We start from the raw sequence: 18,673 nt of genomic DNA, 5'->3' as shown, positions 1-18,673 counted from the left end.
ACGCTCCACACAAATACAGTACACATTTATGATACATACGAGTTATTTCACTTTAAAAATATGAGTCATAAGTATTTCTGTAATTGTGACCACTTTGCTTTCTCCTAAAGTGAAAGATGGCCAGTAATTAACCCAACTCATCTGGATGTACAGGAGAAGTCATAAAGTTTCGTGAATTTTAAAGGTGCGATGATGTAACAATTACAGAGTTTGGGCTGCAGTTTCCCAAATATTTACAATACATATAATTGGAGTAGTTTTTTTTCCTGATTAAACTGTTATAAATATTATTATCAATTGTTACTACTGCAACACCAGCAATCAGTTTTGTAATCCCTTTGCAAAAGTATTAGTACGCAGTTTTAGCAAGTTAAATTGTGAAAAGTATGAAGATCTTTATCAGTTTATGCAATTTATTGAAGTCTGCACACAATTTTAAATGTACTAAACACACACAAAGTACAAAATGAAACCAGCATAATAAGTTACCCCCCCATTACCTGGAAAATAAATCACACAATGATTGTCAAAGCTTGACAGCAGTAATCTTAAATAAATTTCGTATTCATACAGAGTAATAACCTTCATATTAAAAAAAAACTGCCTAAGCATTGATTGTCTTTCCTAAATTAACAAAGGTGTTATTAAATATTTACTACAAAGGTTGAGCAAGGAGTGATAGATGAACTAAAGTCACATTGTCCTTTTGTGTCTGATCATGTCCTGGTAATTTAAGAAAAACAAGAAAATTGAGCATAACACCCCCCCCCCCCCCCCCCCAATTATTGGAAATGTCCCTTACATTAACCACTCTACAATACTGGAGCTTATTAAATAAATAAATAAATAGAAAAAAATCGGCTACTGTAGAAATAAACGCTATGAATCCATTTTCCCAGCACGTTTTCTATAACAAGTTATGTAGCAGGAAAATAGTTATAGGAATTTTAAGTGCTTTCTAATAAATATATTAAATGACCAAGCATGAAGCTGATTGGATACACACCAGTCTTTGCTTTTCTATAGTGTCATCTGGAGTTTCATTTAAGTTTTTTTTTATTAATATCAACAGTAATCAAAATAATTTTTCTTGATTTGTTTTTTTTGTATAATCAATATTCTGCTACATTTTGAGGCAGGGGATATCCTGTGAGAAAGACCAACACAAACAAATCTGCATAAATACATATTTTTTCCTGGAAACAAAGTGCATCAGAAAAATAATCTAACGTCTTAATGTGGAGATCATTCTTCAAGTAAAATAGGCAAATAAATAACCCATACAGCATGGTGCTCTTTGCCACTTTAAGAGTGCCAGCTTGCAATTATAACAGCTGTTGTTCAAAGGAAAATCTATTCAGATAATTAGCTTGTTTATATACAATCTCAGAAATTAATAAATGATTGATAAGTTCTTAGTTTTATGATAAATAAAAAGCAGCATTTGTGAGGAATTACAGAATCACTGAAAATGATACAAAATAGGCTATACATTTTAAACTGACTTTTAAGATGTCATATTCACAATCTGTATCTACCTCGGTCAAAGCTTTCTTGCAAAAACAAAATGTGCTGTTAAAAGTGGCAATGATAATTTTACCACAGTTTAGAACTCCACTCTAAGCAGATAGGAGTATCTGGGGTTTTGTTTTCTTTACAAGGACTGTAGAGGTAAATGAATGAATATTCCGTCTATAGGAAACTTCCCTTTATAAATAAGCTTGACTGCAGATACAATAGGCACAGGCTGAGATCACTTGACAGTGTGGTACTTGACTGATAAATTAATTCAAATCCAGTGTCTCCCCACCAAATTAAAATACAGATATTCAGAAAAGGAAATTTCTTACATATTACGTTTTTTCAGTTTCAAAAGTTATGATGTGAACATCTGATAAAGTGCAATACGAATACTTAGAAACAGAAATTTGGGGGACATACAGTTCTTTAAAAATGTGCATGAGCTTTTCTGGATACTTACCACAGATAATAAACCTATTAAATAAAAAAACAACAACATGGCTCATATTATAGTTAAATAGCAGTATCATCCCAAGTAACATAATCATGTTAGTAAAAAGGGGAGCGGTCACCTAACATTCACCAGTGCATATGTAAATACAAGTATGATGTATGCACGCATGCATGCACTTCTTATTTACTTCCAAAGATCTTGAGAACTGTCTTCTAAGGTCCAGTCTCGCACTGCTGGCAAACTCAGTGCTTCATTTTTAACTGATAGAGAATTTACCAGTTCACAGTGAAATTTTCTGATATGTCTGTATAGATCTCCTGACTGTGTAAATCTACGCTCACACCACTTACAAGCATGTGGCTTCTCCCTTGTATGGACAACAGCATGCCGGCTCAAATTGTGAGAGTACTGGAAACTTTTTCCACACTGAGCGCAAGTGAAAGGCTTTTCTCCAGAATGAGTCCTTTCATGACGTTTAAGTGTGTACATGCAGGAAAACGTTTTGCCACATAGGGAACAAGTGGGAACGTGAACATCATTAGTAGGCTTATTGCGAATGCCATCTTGTTCCCTAAAGTGCGTACTTAAATGGATTTGAAGGATATGTGGACTTGGGAACACTTTGTTGCAGAGTGGACACATAAATATTTGCCCAGCTGGATTAAGTATATTTGACATAAATGGAAGCAAGCTGCTGTCCATGTTTCCTTCCATTGGAACTCTCTCATTCTCTGGAGTCATGTCGTCATCGCTTGCTTTTCCATGATCCAACTCTCTTAAGACTGGATCATCTCTGACAGAGCCCATGTGAACTGACTCATACTGGGCCCTCACATCAGTGTTTACACCTTCTTTCATAGTGTGCTCCACATCATAGTCATTAGTATCTAGGTCATTTTCATGACTTGAAACTTTTTCTACTTTCACTTGAACCAGACTGTTTCTTAAACTATCTGGTGAACAAATATAAGAGCTGCTTAATGGTTCTGTTCCTGAAACATTCGATTTCACAGAAAGGTCCAGGACACAGTCTGAATCTGCTGCATCCCTCATGGAAGTGTTAGATCTCACAGACAATGAACTAGTAGAGCTGCTAGGGCTAGGTGCTGTTTTCCCAGCTGTTGTGTGGGTTCCAGTGTCTGCATTATTCTGGGTAATGCTGGCTGAATCAGAGGACAGTCGCATCCACACATTCTCAGATGGTATTGTCATGTCACCTTTATCAGTCATAATGTGCATCTTTTCTGTTTCACCGTCCTCATCGTCCGTCGCCAGATCACCTGCCATATGGCTGCTGCCGTCCGAGAGACTCTCCACTTTATCAGAACAACTTGAATAGTCTTCTTCCTTTTTTGTGCTATCAGCCTCTGTTGATGCTTTTTCTTTCAGTTTCTTTTTGCAGACTTTCACAATGTCATACATGTGGAGATAGCTGGCTGCTGCAAGCACATCTTCAATAGGCAGATCTTTAAATTGGAGTTTCCCTTCATACATGAATTCAAGCAGCAGAGCAAAGGCAGGAGCTGTAACAATGTCACTGTTCAGATTAACAATGTCTCTTTTGTCTAGCTGATCCTTGTAAAAGAGGTGAAAATACATGCTGCATGAGGCCAATACAGCCCTGTGAGCTCGAAAATGGGCATCTCCTACAAGCACAGTGCAATCACACAGAAATCCTTGATCTCTTTGCTCGCTTAAACACTGTAGTAAATGTCTGCTATGTTCTGGAAAATCCATACTGTCTTCATAACCTAAACAAAAAGATATTGCATTAGAGAGGTACTATTATGATTAATACAATTTATCACAAACGCTCTCTGACAAAATGAGTGTATGAACAATACAGTTTGTAGTACATTCTTAATTCTTAGAAAGCCACAGTGAACTAACTACAGAAAAGGATTCATTCCCTGTTTCATTTTGTCCACTATGTGTAATTTTAATTTTAAAAACATACAGAAAATTGTATTTGTACAAAAACAAGGCAAACACATTGAATAACTTAAATAAAACGTCCTGAAAAGTTTATATTGGAGTAAACCCTATAAAAAATAAAAGTAATATATTATGGTTATAAAACATGGTAAAGAATATAAAGATTAACAATTACAATCACTTTAAGTGCCCTATAACCCACATCAATCCTAATCCTTAAGAGGGCTAAAAATAAAGATTGGAGGGCAGCTCACAAGGTAGCTGTGATCAAATTAGTAGGCTGAAAGGACAGAGGGACGAAGAAGGAAGCTTATAAACATCTGATCCAGCTGACGGTGGCCATATGGCAGCTGCTGCCCAGATAAAGAGATTAAGAATAGAGGAGCGCGATTACAGCTGTCTGGCCAATTCAAGCAGCTCAAATCTACAAGTTCTAAATTAGTTTTCCAGCACATAAACCAGTCTAAAGAATCAACAACTAAAGAAAAAAACAAAACAAAACATAAAAAGGAATATGCATTTCATGTTAGGTGCTGATCTGTTCATGATCATGTTAAGATACTGATCTCTGGCACATACAAAACTTAAAACTTGATTTATTTTCAATAAAACAGAACATATATATATATATATATATATATATATATATATATATATATATATATATATATATACATACATACATACATACATACATACATACATACATACACACACACACACACACACACACACATATTTATACACATATATACATATATACACATATATACACACATATACATTTTTACATCACAACTTGCATATTACAAATCATGAAAAGTGTGGGTGAAACAATATTACATATCTATACTAAATACAGGCTGGAAATAAGACAGCAAAACAAACCATCATGTATAATGTATAATACACTTCTACATGTATCTGGATGTGTACAGCTCTCCCACACACCCAAAAAGTTACCGCTACCCATATTAATAAAACAAATTCAAATAATACGTGTTAGTGAAAAGTTTTGCAGCAGACGTCCTACCTTTTTTATACATAGACCTGCAATACGTTGTTTCCTCTTAGAAGTGTTGTATGCTGGTTGTAGAGATTAGCTCAAGGAAGAAATTGAAGACATTAAAAAAAAAAAAACAGACTGATAAACAGATGCAAAGTGGAGAGGATGTTAGAGAGGAATAAGATACCTTTTCCCCACACAGCTCTGCACACACTAACTCCCTGGCTGTGTGTTAGAATAAAAGGCTGAGGGATGGCAAGCTGTCAGCTGCTCTGACATCATGTTCAGATGGAAATGCTACCTCCAGCTGTGCTCCTTTTAATGCCATATGCTGCTCCTCTACACTCCTGCCACCAGCTTTTTCTTAGGAGAACTTTTTCTCCAGTTTGTATAAACAAAAACTTCAAAGTTTCCTCTTTAAACTTTCTTCACATACCAACTTAACATATGGACTATTATAATTATGGAATTTTCTAACAACTTCACACCATTCTTGATGGGTTTTTGTATTGAAGGTATGCACTCCCACAACATGCTGCTTAAAAAAATATATATAAAAAAATAATTTGTATGGACATGTGACAACTATCTATTTGCATATTTGCATTTTAGTGCATTATTTGCTTGTAACATTTAGATCAATATTAACCAGTTATTTTACGACAATTCATTTTCTTTGTGTCTTTGGCTAGCAACAGTTCATTTAAAAATGCATCCACTCAAACACAGACTAAAAAATATATATGTATACACTAGAATACATATATATGAGCACACATCCACTTCTTGTACAAGTTATCCTTCACATATAACTATATCCTGTGTTTCCAGTAGCATTATAAGTAAGCTGCTGTTGACAAGTGCGCATACAAAAAGATCAAGTTCTTGTTGCATGTGGCTGATGAAATAGCACTGCAACCTTCCAGGATAGGTGCACACATTTCTATTCTATTTACCTCTCTCACATCTGTGGATGTCACATAAACACTAAACACGAGATAGGCATATAATGACCTGGCTTTTCAGTTACTGCCAAACTAGCTGCAGCTGGAATTAACTCATCGAGGCACTTTAAGAGAAACTCTAACTATTTTTTTTTTATTTTATATTTTTTTTTTTTTAAGATTTTTAAGAATTGGATAGTTCAAGACATGGTTAGGAGATCTGTGACCTATTTAATTCCAAATTTGTTGGGGAAATTGCCTGTTATTTCCTGTTTTTAGTGACACTGTTTGTAGACGACTGTGTGTACAATTTCCTTGGTTGGAACACATACAATAATTAAAAACCTCTCAGGTGTACTTATAATTTCCCACACTGCTAGAAAAAAAGGTATTATTTACTGTGTCCCTAATGTAAAGTTAAATTAAATTTTGCCATGTTAAAACAGAAGGTATTTGCATTAATTCTGTTTTAAAAGGAACCTGAGGCGATAGGTGTATGGAGGCTGCCATATTTATTTCTTTCTAAACAATACCAGTTGCCCGGCAGTCCTGGTCATCTTTCTGGTCAGTAGCGTCTGAATCACACAACTGAAGCAAGCATGCAAATCTGATCTACATGCTTGTTCATGGTCGGTACTGTAGTATTAGAGGACAGCCAGGCGACTGGTATTGTTTGAATAAAAATAAATATGTCAGCCTCCAAATCCTTTTCACATCAGGTTATCTTTAAGTGATTTCCCATGATGCATCACCCTGGCACATGCAAATCATTTCTTTATGCCCCAGAAAAGAAGCCACACATCCAAAACCGCAATTTGCGGAGGCTACAGCCGGTAGAGGAATGCAATAAGGGAGCGATCAGGCCTTGGGAATTGGAGGAAGCCCCAGATATGTATGCATTTTTTATATCCCCCTCGTCTATGCTTAAAGGGAACCTGAAGGGAGAGGGATTTGGAAGCTAACATATTTATTTCCTTTTAACCAATGCAAATTGCCTGCCACCCGTCCTGACACTCATTCAGCTGCTCCTTGTTGTACTTTGCCTGAGGAAGTGGGCAACAGACCCGTGAAAAGCGTTGCAGATGTTATTGGAGTAAGAAATAAATGTTGAATATGTTTTAAAGATACATTATTGTTGTGTCATCTATGGGGAGGTAAGTCCACCAGTACCCCCCGTTTTAAAATGTTTTTAATATATTTTATACTTTCTGGCACCTCTGTATGCACAAATCATTGAATATCCACCTGGTGGATGGATGTTTCTGCCATTTTTCTTCCTATCTATGGAGAAGGACTTCTTAGCCTGAGTGGGAACAGGGTAATCTCCCCATCTGCGCATGTAGAGGTTGTCTGTGGTGGCGAACCATGTTTGTGAGTAAAATTTCTACTATGCATTGCTACTAATACCAATCAACAGTATTACACTGGGGCTCTCACATTTTTCTTTTTGCCTTACACAGTAAATAAAGATTGTTTTAATAAAATATAAACAAATACATATCCTTGAAGGAAAGGGATGGGGATATCGTGGAAATACATTTCAATATACAACATAGAGGGGGCCTGAAACCCTTAGTGACATCAATATTATCTTTTTTTAGTTCCTTAGCAGTCATTGAGGAGCTATGTTGCACTAAACAGAGCCTTCATATTCATAATAGAGCCTTCATATTCATAATAGGCTTTAGGAGGTAAACAAACCTCTGATTGTCCATCCAGATAACAAAAAAGGTGCTTACTGGTCAGGGCTTTCAGGCTTCCTACCACACCTCAAGACACATACTAAGAAGTTAAAAGGACCTAAAGTGAGTAGAATACAGAGGTTGTCATCTTCATTCTCTAATAAACAATAGCATTTACCTGACTTGTGCTGATGCTATGCCTCTATTAAGTCACTGGCTCAGAATAAGCATGCAGATCAGATGCCCTGTCTCTGGTGCAGCATGTTTATTACAGGTGTGTGACTCAAAAACAATGAAAGGCCCATACCCACTGAATGAATACCCTATACTTTGGTATAAAGCCAGCTTTGTTATAAAGCTATGGTTTTGGCCACACTAAAGAGTCCATAACCTTGGAAATGGGTCCCATGTGGCTCTGAAATGTTGGTATATCACCATCTTTAATAAATAGACGTTTAAAGAACATGGTTGAATTACACCACAGAATTCTGCATGTATATATGTACCTGTATATATATATATATATATATATATATACTGTATATGTGTATATATATATATATATATATATATACTGTATATATGTGTGTGTATATATATATATATATATATATATATATATATATATATATATATATATATATATATATATATACATATATATATATATATATATTCACAGCAAGTAATTTTTTTTTAGCAGGTAATGACATAGGTGTCTCCCAAAAGATAATAAGACAAGAGGCATTATTGTGGAAAAAAACTTTTCTCAGCTTTTATTTACATTCGAGCAAAACATGTCCGGTCCAAAATTATCCATACCCTTCACAAACTGTCACAGTTTGTGGGAAAATCCAATCTTCTATACAATTCCAAATAGTCCAAGCTGTTTTAAAGCATCCTAATTACCCTTATTAATTGGGAACAGCTGTTTTAATCAACTTAGCAGGTGAAAAACAGCAGCTCTCTGCAGTTGGTTTGTGGACAGACAAAGGAGCTCACCTGCAGCTTCGCATTGTGGCTCTGACCTAAGAGCATCAGTGCTGCATTGCTTGAGCATATGGCGGGATTGATTATTTTCCATGTATGGATGTATGGAGCTGCTGCAGGTGCGGCATGAGTACACAGTAAGCCGCTCTTCATTGGACAGTGGCAGCAGCAAGCTGCAAACCAGCGTGTCTCCAAACAGTATGGATCACCTCACTTCACCTCTGTACAGTATTTACGGGTTCATGTAATATGTTGCGCTGGTTGTAACGTGCACACTCCAGTCCTTCTCCTCACATCTCAGCTCCACATTATGTGGAGTGGTGTACCCTGGCGTGTGTTTATGTTCCCCACATGCCCAGCTGGTGTGCAGTGTAGAGCTGCGGGTACAGGAAGGGGGGCAGTACTATACTAAATATAGGATGCACTGACTCCCAGGTTTGGGGGAGAAAAAGTGCATCTTATAGTCCAAAAAATATGGTACATGTATTATTATTTTTTGATTTATAAAGCACCAACATATTCCATGTATGTTTTATTAGTTCAAGTGTGAATTGCAGGGTATGTTGCACTGACTCCTCTTCCATATTACCAGCTCTATGTGGTCTGCCTCTGACCACTGCTTGTTCTTCATGGGCCTTACATCTTGTCATTGCATTATCCATCTATTCACACCCACTTTTCTTTATGCTTCCTCATTTCTCCTCCAATTCAGTCAATGCAACATTTATGCTGTCAACCAAATGTGCATTATTTACCATTGCCTGTATTATGCGAAGCCGGGAAAAATGAAAGCAGGAGCTGCCTTGGAAAGAAGGCCGCCGTTATGAAAGCAGCAGTTTGTGGCAATAAGCAGAAGTCTCAGCACCCGCTATTTTATCAGGTTCCTCTGGGCATCCAAATCTCCACTCATTGCTGGGAAAGGGGGGAGGAAGTTACAGCGATACACGTGGGAAGGGGGTTAAGTGTTAGGCACCATCGGGGGAGTTAAGTGTTAAGCGCCACCTAGGGGGTTAAGGGTTAAGCGTAGGTAGAGGAAGGGTTTGGTATTGGTAGAGGGTGGGTTGAGGGTTAGGCATCGGTAAAGGGAGGGTCCTGTGTGCGAGTAGGTTCAGGTTAAGTCAAAGTAAAATATCGGTAAAGATTACCAATATTTTATTATTGGAAATAAGTAGTAGAATATCTGTAATTTTACCGATATTCTACTAGCGGCAATCCTCTGCGCCCTTTTTTCCTGCCACCTTTATTACATGAATGCGTATGTAACCTTATTTGTTTCTTACTTTGTGGAGCGCTCTGGAAAATTAGGGCAGCATATAAATCAATGATAATAACTGCCACTGCACCAATGTTATTCATATATTTGATTTATAAAAACACATTAAAGTCATAGTTGGCATGCATAACCATTAAATCTCTTAAATTTGCACTACAAATAAAGATAAAACTGTCTTTAGATAAGAATAATGCATGAATAGTATGTATAGTTACATGTAAAATTGATGCATGCTTGCAAAACGGTTGAACAATTATTTGAAGTACTGTACAAAGAATACTGAAACTAAAACATTTAGCGTTATATTTATAAGAGACAAGACACAGAACTATTATTTTGCACTTTTCTCCTGGCAGAATCAAAGACCCAGAGCTGCAGCTACTTAGGGCACACTCCACAGGCAACCGGGATCATTAGGCAGCCTTGCCCAAAGACTCTTTACTGTTTTACATATTGGCTGGAGCCGGGATTCTAACCCCCTATTTAGAGAGCTCAAATCCCACATCAAAGGCAACAGCCTTACCAGTATGCTATTAGGCTGCTTACACACAGGGACGTTACAGGCGCACGTTAGTGCGCCTGTAACGCTCCCCCAACGCACAGCAATGTAACACAAGTGGGCTGTTCACACAGCCCACGTTGCGTTACATGTAACGCTGCACGTTCTCCCGATAGTGCAGCATGCTACGGCGTTAGAGCGGCTATAGCCGCGTTAGACTGTTTGCACATGCTCAGTGGGGGGCAGAGAGGAGGCGGGGAGAGCCAGCTACAGTAGCCGCGCACATGGCTACTTAATATTCACTGCACTGGCGGCAGCTGATTGGCCGGCGGGACCACGTGATGTGGAGTGTCTCGCTCCACATCACGTGGTCCCGACGGCCAATCAGCGCCACTCTGGGAGACCTTATAGGGATAGAGCCGCCTAACGCGGCTCACTCTACCGTCCTATCTTGCAGCACCATACGTTGTGTTAGGTGCACGTTATGCGACCTTAACGTGGCACCTAACGCAACGTCTTGGTGTGCAAGTAGCCTAAAAGTAACAATCAGCAGGCTGGCAGAAAAATGAAATTATTACTATGTGCTGTTTACCATATTCATCAAAGTGGCGATTATATGTTTCCTGAGCACTGATCACTACTTTCAATTTATGCCAAATATCAGTTTTAATGTCTGCCTTTTGTTTTATTTATACCCCACTTACATACATTACCAAGGGTAATTTCCTAGTTTCATACTGGCAAATGGAATGGACATCAATGGAGAATCAAAAAAAAAAAGTAGAGACTTTTTTTTTAGAAAAATAAAATGCCATAGCTCTCCCCTAAATTACCTAATCTCTTATCCCTAATACCAGCTAGGCTTGGCACAATGTGAGTATGAGGCTGCACTGCCTGAACAATAATAACCCACATGGCTACTGACATGTGAGTGAGTGCTCTGTAGGAAATCCCCACCCACTGTATTTCAAAGCACTCTTGTCAAGGACAAGGGGTCTCATCCCCTGCCAGAAATACTTAGGAGGATGTTGGGCTAACTACCCCCATAAATGTTAAGTGCTGGGGGTGACTTATGGGGCACCTGCACTCTCCAACATCCCATTTGCTCTTTCATACTTTGCCTCTACAATATACTGAGAAAGAGACTGGGCACAAGCATTTTTGTATCTGGAACAATAAGAATCTATAATTTCCAAGGATTGTGATTGGTCAGATCAGTGAACCAATGGGAAGCCCCAGCAGTAGATTAAAAGATATTTTGGTCTGTTTACTTCTAAGAGTGTAACTGCTAAAACTTCTATCATATTTGTTTCAATAAAAAGGTTTGACACTAAAAAAAATACTGAAGATAAAATGGACAGGGCTAACATCTCACTTTTGCACTAAACTGAATGTGAACCATCAAAGTCCCCCGCTGGCAGCTAGTTTAGTTTTTTCCGACCTTGGAGGTCAGGGGCTGCATTGCATACATTTTACACATACATTTTTACGCGTTGCACCACTAAAGCGTAAAAATGTATGTGTTAATGTTCCTGCACTAGCGGGAATGCATGCAAATGTACGCAATGCGGCCCCCAACCTCCGAGGTCGGCAAAAACTAAACTAGCTGCCAGCGGGGGACTGGAGCAGCAGTGAGTGACTACGAGGGCACAGGATGGCTGCATGGGGCTGGTAGAAGCCCCAGGTAAGTGAAACTCATTTTTTTTTTTTTTTTTGCCTGGACCTTTCCTTTAAGTGTGTTACGTGAGCAAAGCACTGATCACCACCATAAAAATCAGATTCCCTTCTATAAATACTGATATCTGAAATAGGAAATCTGATGGAGAGTAAAAAAAGCAGCAATTTGTTATCAGTTCACTATTTTATATATGTAAATAGGCTACTTCAAGAGGCAAATTCATAACAGTGGGAAAACTTCTAATGCCACTTTTCAAATAGGAGAAAAGATATCCCATTGAAATGCACCGAGAAACAAAATGTTAAATGTGAAGCCCCATCAACTTGCATGGATCTTATTCTAAATGGGTGACTGTTAACAGCAAGCCACACAAAGGTCGGCACTGGGCCCAGTAATTATTATTTAGTATTTATATAGCGCCGACATATTACGCAGCGCTGTACAGTGTATGTATATATATATATATATATATATATATATATATATATATATATCTTGTCACTAACTGTCCCTCAAAGGAGCTCACAATCTAATCCCTACCATTGCCATATGTCTATATTATGTAGTGTAAGTACTGTAGTCTAGGGCCAATTTTTAGGGGGAGCCAATTAACTTATCCGTATGTTTTTGGAATGTGGGAGGAAACTGGAGTGTCCGGAGGAAACCTACGCAGACACGGAGAGAACATACAAACTCTTTGCAGATAGTGCCCTGGCTGGGATTTGAACCAGGGACCCAGCGCTGCAAGACGAGAGAGCTAACCACTACACCACCGTGCTGCCCCAGTAATCTTCAATGTATTTATTAATGGCCTAATAGATGAAATAAAATGCAATGTTGCCAACATACTGCAGAAGTATCTGGATAGGATGGCATTATGGACAAGAAAATAGTAGATGTAATTCAATGTTGAAAAATGTAGAATCATGTATCTTGGCCGTACCAGTGGTCTAGAACCACATAAAATAAATGGGATACAGTTGGTGATGTAAAACTTAGAGAAAGACTTAGGAGTACTGGTTGACAATTTAAATGATCATATTCAATGATAAACAGCAGAATTAAACCAAATAAATCAAATTCAATGCCAAGAAGCAGCAACTAAATCAAATGTAAACTCTGGATGCTGCCATTATACTGCCCCCTGACATGTGTTTATTAAAAGCAGTACCAGGAATAATTGAGCAAAATCTGATGCAGAAGTGGTACATGCTTAGACTGAGGAATAAAGCACCTGCTCCATTTTTTGCAAATTTTGCGCCCCGATCCCTGTGGCCAAGTACCTTGTACATTTGTACGTGGCTGAAGAGGTATTTTTAATATCATAGTTATTACCAAACATTTGCTTCACAGAGAATTTGAGCAATTCACATTGCTAACTGTCCAAAATGGAGTTTACAGCCCAATGGGGTTGATGCACAAAGCTGTGGTAATACTGCTGTGCTCAGACTGCGCACGGCAATATTACCGTTACTACAGGCACCAGGTTACAGCGAGTTTCGCTATTATCACACCGAAGGGTTACGCTATTACCGCAACCGCAGTACTCGAGTGTTGCTACAGTAACTGCGTTACTAGCACGTGTTACCGTAGCAGCGTTTAGGGTACTTGACTATCACAGGTGCTGGTAGTAACAGTAATATTGCCATGCACTATTTGCACACAGAAATATTACCCCAGTTTCATGTTTCAACCCCATTGTCTCTACTATACTTAATTAACAAATTTACCTTCCAGTATTTTTTTAGATGTGGAAGGAAACTGAAATATCCAGAGGTTAGCTATTCTTACCAATTTCTTAGTGAATGCAGGCCATCCTTTTCCATTCAAATATTCAAGTCACTACTTATGTGAAATGAGCTAAAATTATGTTTATTTCACAGATTATGTGTACAAGCAAAATGGGCACTGTGGAAATTTGGGTACTGTAAATATCCACTAGTAAAATATCAGTAAACTTACTAATAGTCTACTATTGGGCAGTAATAATTCCAATAGTACAATACTGGTAAATTTTACTATTTTACTATTACTAAGCATAACCCTATTCTCATACGAGCCCTCGGTCTACTGATGCTTAACCCTAACAGACCCCTCTTCACCAATGCCTAATCCTAACCAAACCCTCCTACCGATGGCTAACCCCAACCAACCCCTCCACCAAAGCCTAACCCTAACTGACTCCCCCTGCCGATGCTTAACCCTAACCATCCCCACACCCATGCCTAACCCTAACGACCACCCCCACCACAAACACGCTGATATCGGTGGCACCTCCGCCATTATATATGATAAATATTGGCCACCACAGAAGTTTGGGTGCCCTATAAGCGCCCATGTTAATAGCGGCTATAAATGGAAAATTGGTCTCCCATCTGCAGCTCCGCTTACATATTCAGGGTACTTTGCTTATATATTTTTTAATGCCTGAACTCTAGCTGTGTCTGATACATAGCATTAGTTAAAGAGGATCGTCACTAAATATAACATAATAAATAAAATTGCTTATTTTTTTTTACAATACTGTATTAATTCGCAATCGCTGAATCACCTAAATACCCCGAGTGGGGTGCGGCCTATAGCATTACTGCTATAGCCGTATCAAGCTTCAGCGCTGTGCGGTCTCGCAGCAGGTGCCGAAAAGCTCTGCTGCGCTCTGAAGTGAGCGGGAAATATTTCTAGAGCTGAAACCAGAATTATTAGCATAAAAATGGGTATCCTGAATGATCTATTATAGTCTACTATATGTCGTTACCGTGCCTCCTTAAGTTTGCATCATTTACTAAACTGGAAGTGATCACTTATGATCATTTCCTGTTCTGAGTTCTCATAAGAAGTGCTTGCTGCTAGGCAACAGAACTTGGGCATAAGCACTCCAGTGCCCACTGGAGGCCTAAAAGGTCTAAAGAGACCCATGATGTCACAATACATAGAATCTGGGTATGCTTGCCCACTTAGTAAGATTAATAAGCATAGTACACAGGAAAATAAAATAAAGTTCATAGAATAAAACCTTTGAAAAATTGAAAATGTTCCCTCATACACATATCTTACCTAATAATTGGCAAGTGTCCCTGCGTCCTGTCCGTGTGTCAAGCACTGACAGGCATTGGGAGAGGACGCAGGGCGAGCGGGCCGGCTGAGCTGGTGCGCGTGGCGGGTGTGCTCGCACGCGTCGGGCAGGCGGTGATGACAGACCTAGAGCCCGTTTTCAAACGGGTTTAGGTCACTAGTTACTACATAAAACCACAATACTAAGCCATATAGTAGTTGTTGCTGGGCACATTAGGTATAATTTTAAGAACACTATTTCATTATAACACCAAAAGCAATTATTTTTAGTGAAGGGTATTTCTAATTTTCAATGTTACAAAATATGCAAAATGTTAATGTTGTCCTATTTGTAATTTCTTATCTTGCTATAGTATAATCTGTTTCATTTAGTGGGATTGTGGAGATTATGCTGTGTATGTTTGTGCAAATAGCAATTTTAGTTTATTTCACAGAATGATCTTGATACATGTCTTTGCAAAATCAAAATGTCAAAGTGCTTGTGCACATACCTAGTCCTTTCATTCTGAAGGTTAAATTTAGTTTGAGAGTACAGGTAGTCCCCGGTTTACAGACGCCCGACTTACGAACAACCCGCCAATACGAAGGGCCTGATCCCGTCGCGATGATGTCATTTCCGGGGGGGAAGTTTGAAGAAGCGGTTTCAAACGACCCGACTTAAGAACGGATTAAAGTTAAGAACAAATGTACAGTCCCTATCTCGTTCTTTGTACATTGTTTTAGCGATAATTTAAAATAATTTCAATATTTACTTAATTACTAATACATGTGAAAAAGAAAAAAAAATATGTCTACAAAAGTCTTAATGTGGAGTAGATGCTGCAAATCCAAACAAGGGGAATAATAATAATGACATGTAACTTAACTCTTTGTTTATTTATTTTTTTCTTAGAAATTCTTTATTATCCCTGCACTGCCTCATGTCCTTTTTGCTTTTGTATCAAGCCTGCAATCATCTTAATCCTATTTTTTTTTTTCCTCTTTTTAAGTGCAATTTATTTTTTTCTTGTTTCATACTCATATTTATTCCTTCCTTCCATGACTAGACCTTGGGTGGACTTACAAGGGTCCACTTCCTTTCAATACAGCTTAAAATCTTCCTTTCTTCAAACAGATGTATTTTCCTTAAACTAAAATGTATTTATTAAGCAATTCACAATGTTTCTGATGCTTCTCAGTAAGCTGCTGCATCATATCAAATGTATAACCTTTCAGACTGTGCCTCTAAATGGAGGAAGTAGAAGTCAGGGTCTACGTTTTTTTCCAATTTACCTTTTCAATACTCTAAATTTCTGGAGATAATACATAGATCATAATAAATTCTTAATTTTGTTTTACACACCCATACTCTTTATTTTGTCAGCTTAAGATGTTCTAATTATTTTAAATTCTTCTATTAGCCAAGATCATTTAAGAAAACAACAAATTTGTTAAAAACAGTCATCTTCTCTTCCGTATTCCTAATTTATCTCTAGGGCTTAACAATTCATTGCTCCATTTCCCCAGTTCTTTATTATATTCATATTTCTGTAGCTTTGTAAAAGGGAGCACAATAAAATATGCAGACAATTACACTTTATAACCATGTGCAGCAAACTACTAAAGGTTTCAGGATTTGGTTGTCTCAGCTCACCTCCTACAGGCATTAAAAACAATGGCAACATATGTAATCTCTCCCCAGCTTAAACAACCTTCACAGATCTCAGTGCTCCTGCCACCGACAGACTCTGCCCTTCTACTCTAAGTCATCAGGATCATCTACAGTAAAATGTTTTCAATGAATGTTAGTCATATAAGTCTACAATTCTGGTAATCATCAATCCAGTAGAACAACCATACAGTACCTTTTTTGCAGCATTTTACCAGTCCCAGTACGCAGTTCAATCCACGTTAGCTCCCCTCCAAAGCAGCATTATGTCCAGGTGATCTTCCTCCCATACACTGGTACTCTCAAATTCCACTTCCGCCCTTACTGTGAAGTCACTTCTGGTTTGATATTATTGGTCTAGAGCCAGTGCATTCACTCTCCTGTTAGTAATGCAGTGTGCTGAGACTTGGGACTTAGAACGCTGTAATCCTGGTGAATGAAAGCCAAACAATTGTAATGCTGTATACGAATACAGCCAAAGCATCAGAACTATATTTACACTTAATAAATGAATGCAAGCATATCACAAAGCATCAAATATGTGTTAAATCATCACAACGCATCTAATCCATTTCACTACCTTGTTATTTAACAATAGATATTGCAATTTCTTAAACTTTAAAGCGGAATATAACCCTGCATTTCAACTTTGCTCTAAAATATTATTTGCAGCATATTATATGCAAAAAGCATTTTTTTTTTACTAGACCAGCATTGAAAGGGTTAAACACAGAGGTTTAAAGTTCATATGCAGAAGTTCAGATTGTTACATTCTATTTAGTTATATGTATCTATTGATAAATGTTACACACTCTTTGGCTGTCCTCCAAGCTCCTTCTCAGTCAGAGAGATGAGTCACATTCAACACTTGTAAACAAAATGTATCTATTTCAGCTTCGATGCGTCTGCAGAAATCTCCAGGAACTTTAAAGCCCTGTGTAACCCTTCCAATGCTGGTCTAGTAAAAAAAAAATGTTGGTTGCATATAATATACTGTAAATAATGTTTTAGAGCAAAGTTGAAATGCAGGGTTATATTCCGCTTTAGGTATAAGAACAAATGAAAATCCCTTACAAATGTAAAATTGCATGTAAAGGGAGAACTTAAAGGACACCCGAGGTGAAAATAAACTAATGAAATAAACAATTGTATCTATCCTCCTCCTAAAAAATAACTTTGTAAGATATTCCACAGTTTTATTTTATATTTAAATCTACTTTTTAAGTTTTTACTGTTTTATTGTTTTTGCTCAATGACACATTAATTGAAGTATGCCAGAGATAAAACCCTTTTTATATCTTTCTTGCTCTCAGAAGCCATTTTCTGCTAGGAAGGTTTTTTATAGTTGTAATTTCTTATCAGTGAGGGTCACACTGACTCAGACAGGAACTGCCACTTACAAACCTGATGATTTACTCTTTCAGGCAGAGAATGAAAAAAAAAAGAACACAGCATAGTTATTTGTGTGCTAGTCACTGTACATACACATATCTATCTCATAATTTCACATGTCACCTCGGGTATCCTTTAATATGTATCTACATGTTTCAAGGCATCAAACTGGCAGCTTTATCTAAGATTAGGAGCAATTCCTTCCTGTTTTCTTGTTTATACTCTCCATGTCCACTCTATCAGGAGAAGAAATACATTTTCCAGGGACTGGGCAACATTTATTTGTGGACCATTAAAGCAATACTAACCAAACAGAGGTCAATTATGGCATAAGTTCACAAGAAGTTGAAAATTAAGTGATTGTTTCTAATAGAAATAAGCAGAAAAAGAATCATACATCAATAAAAATACCACTTTATGCAGTACAATGCTATGTGTCTGTTGATTTCTCACAATTCTTTCCCTTGCCTGCTTAACTGAGATTTTCTCACGTGCCCATCCACCCTTGGTTGGTAAACCACTTTAAATACAGTGCATCGATGTTTATTGATTGGGCATGCTGGGTTAATAGATCCCAGG

At 37.7% G+C, this 18,673-nt stretch overlaps 1 protein-coding gene across 3 annotated transcripts; it reads right to left on the bottom strand.

Moving 5' to 3' along the window:
* Positions 1-773: 773 nt before the first annotated feature.
* Positions 774-16,984, bottom strand: ZBTB18 (zinc finger and BTB domain containing 18). Of its 3 annotated transcripts, none has more exons than XM_068279528.1 (2): positions 16,899-16,984; positions 774-3,726 (listed from the first exon to the last, which is right to left on the bottom strand). In XM_068279528.1, exon 2 carries the CDS (start codon positions 3,710-3,712, stop codon positions 2,159-2,161), a length of 1,554 nt encoding a protein of 517 aa, XP_068135629.1. In that variant the 5' UTR covers positions 3,713-3,726; positions 16,899-16,984; the 3' UTR covers positions 774-2,158. The 3 variants fall into 3 exon arrangements, with proteins under 3 accessions (XP_068135629.1, XP_068135628.1, XP_068135630.1); XM_068279527.1 differs by lacking the exon at positions 16,899-16,984 and adding an exon at positions 4,944-5,134; XM_068279529.1 differs by lacking the exon at positions 16,899-16,984 and adding an exon at positions 4,165-4,224.
* Positions 16,985-18,673: the final 1,689 nt, after the last annotated feature.

The sequence above is a fragment of the Hyperolius riggenbachi genome, chromosome 4 (assembly GCF_040937935.1).
Source record: "Hyperolius riggenbachi isolate aHypRig1 chromosome 4, aHypRig1.pri, whole genome shotgun sequence".
Taxonomy (NCBI): domain Eukaryota; kingdom Metazoa; phylum Chordata; class Amphibia; order Anura; family Hyperoliidae; genus Hyperolius; species Hyperolius riggenbachi.
Note: the sequence above shows the minus strand (reverse complement) of the source record. Positions and strands in the feature narration are given on the sequence as shown.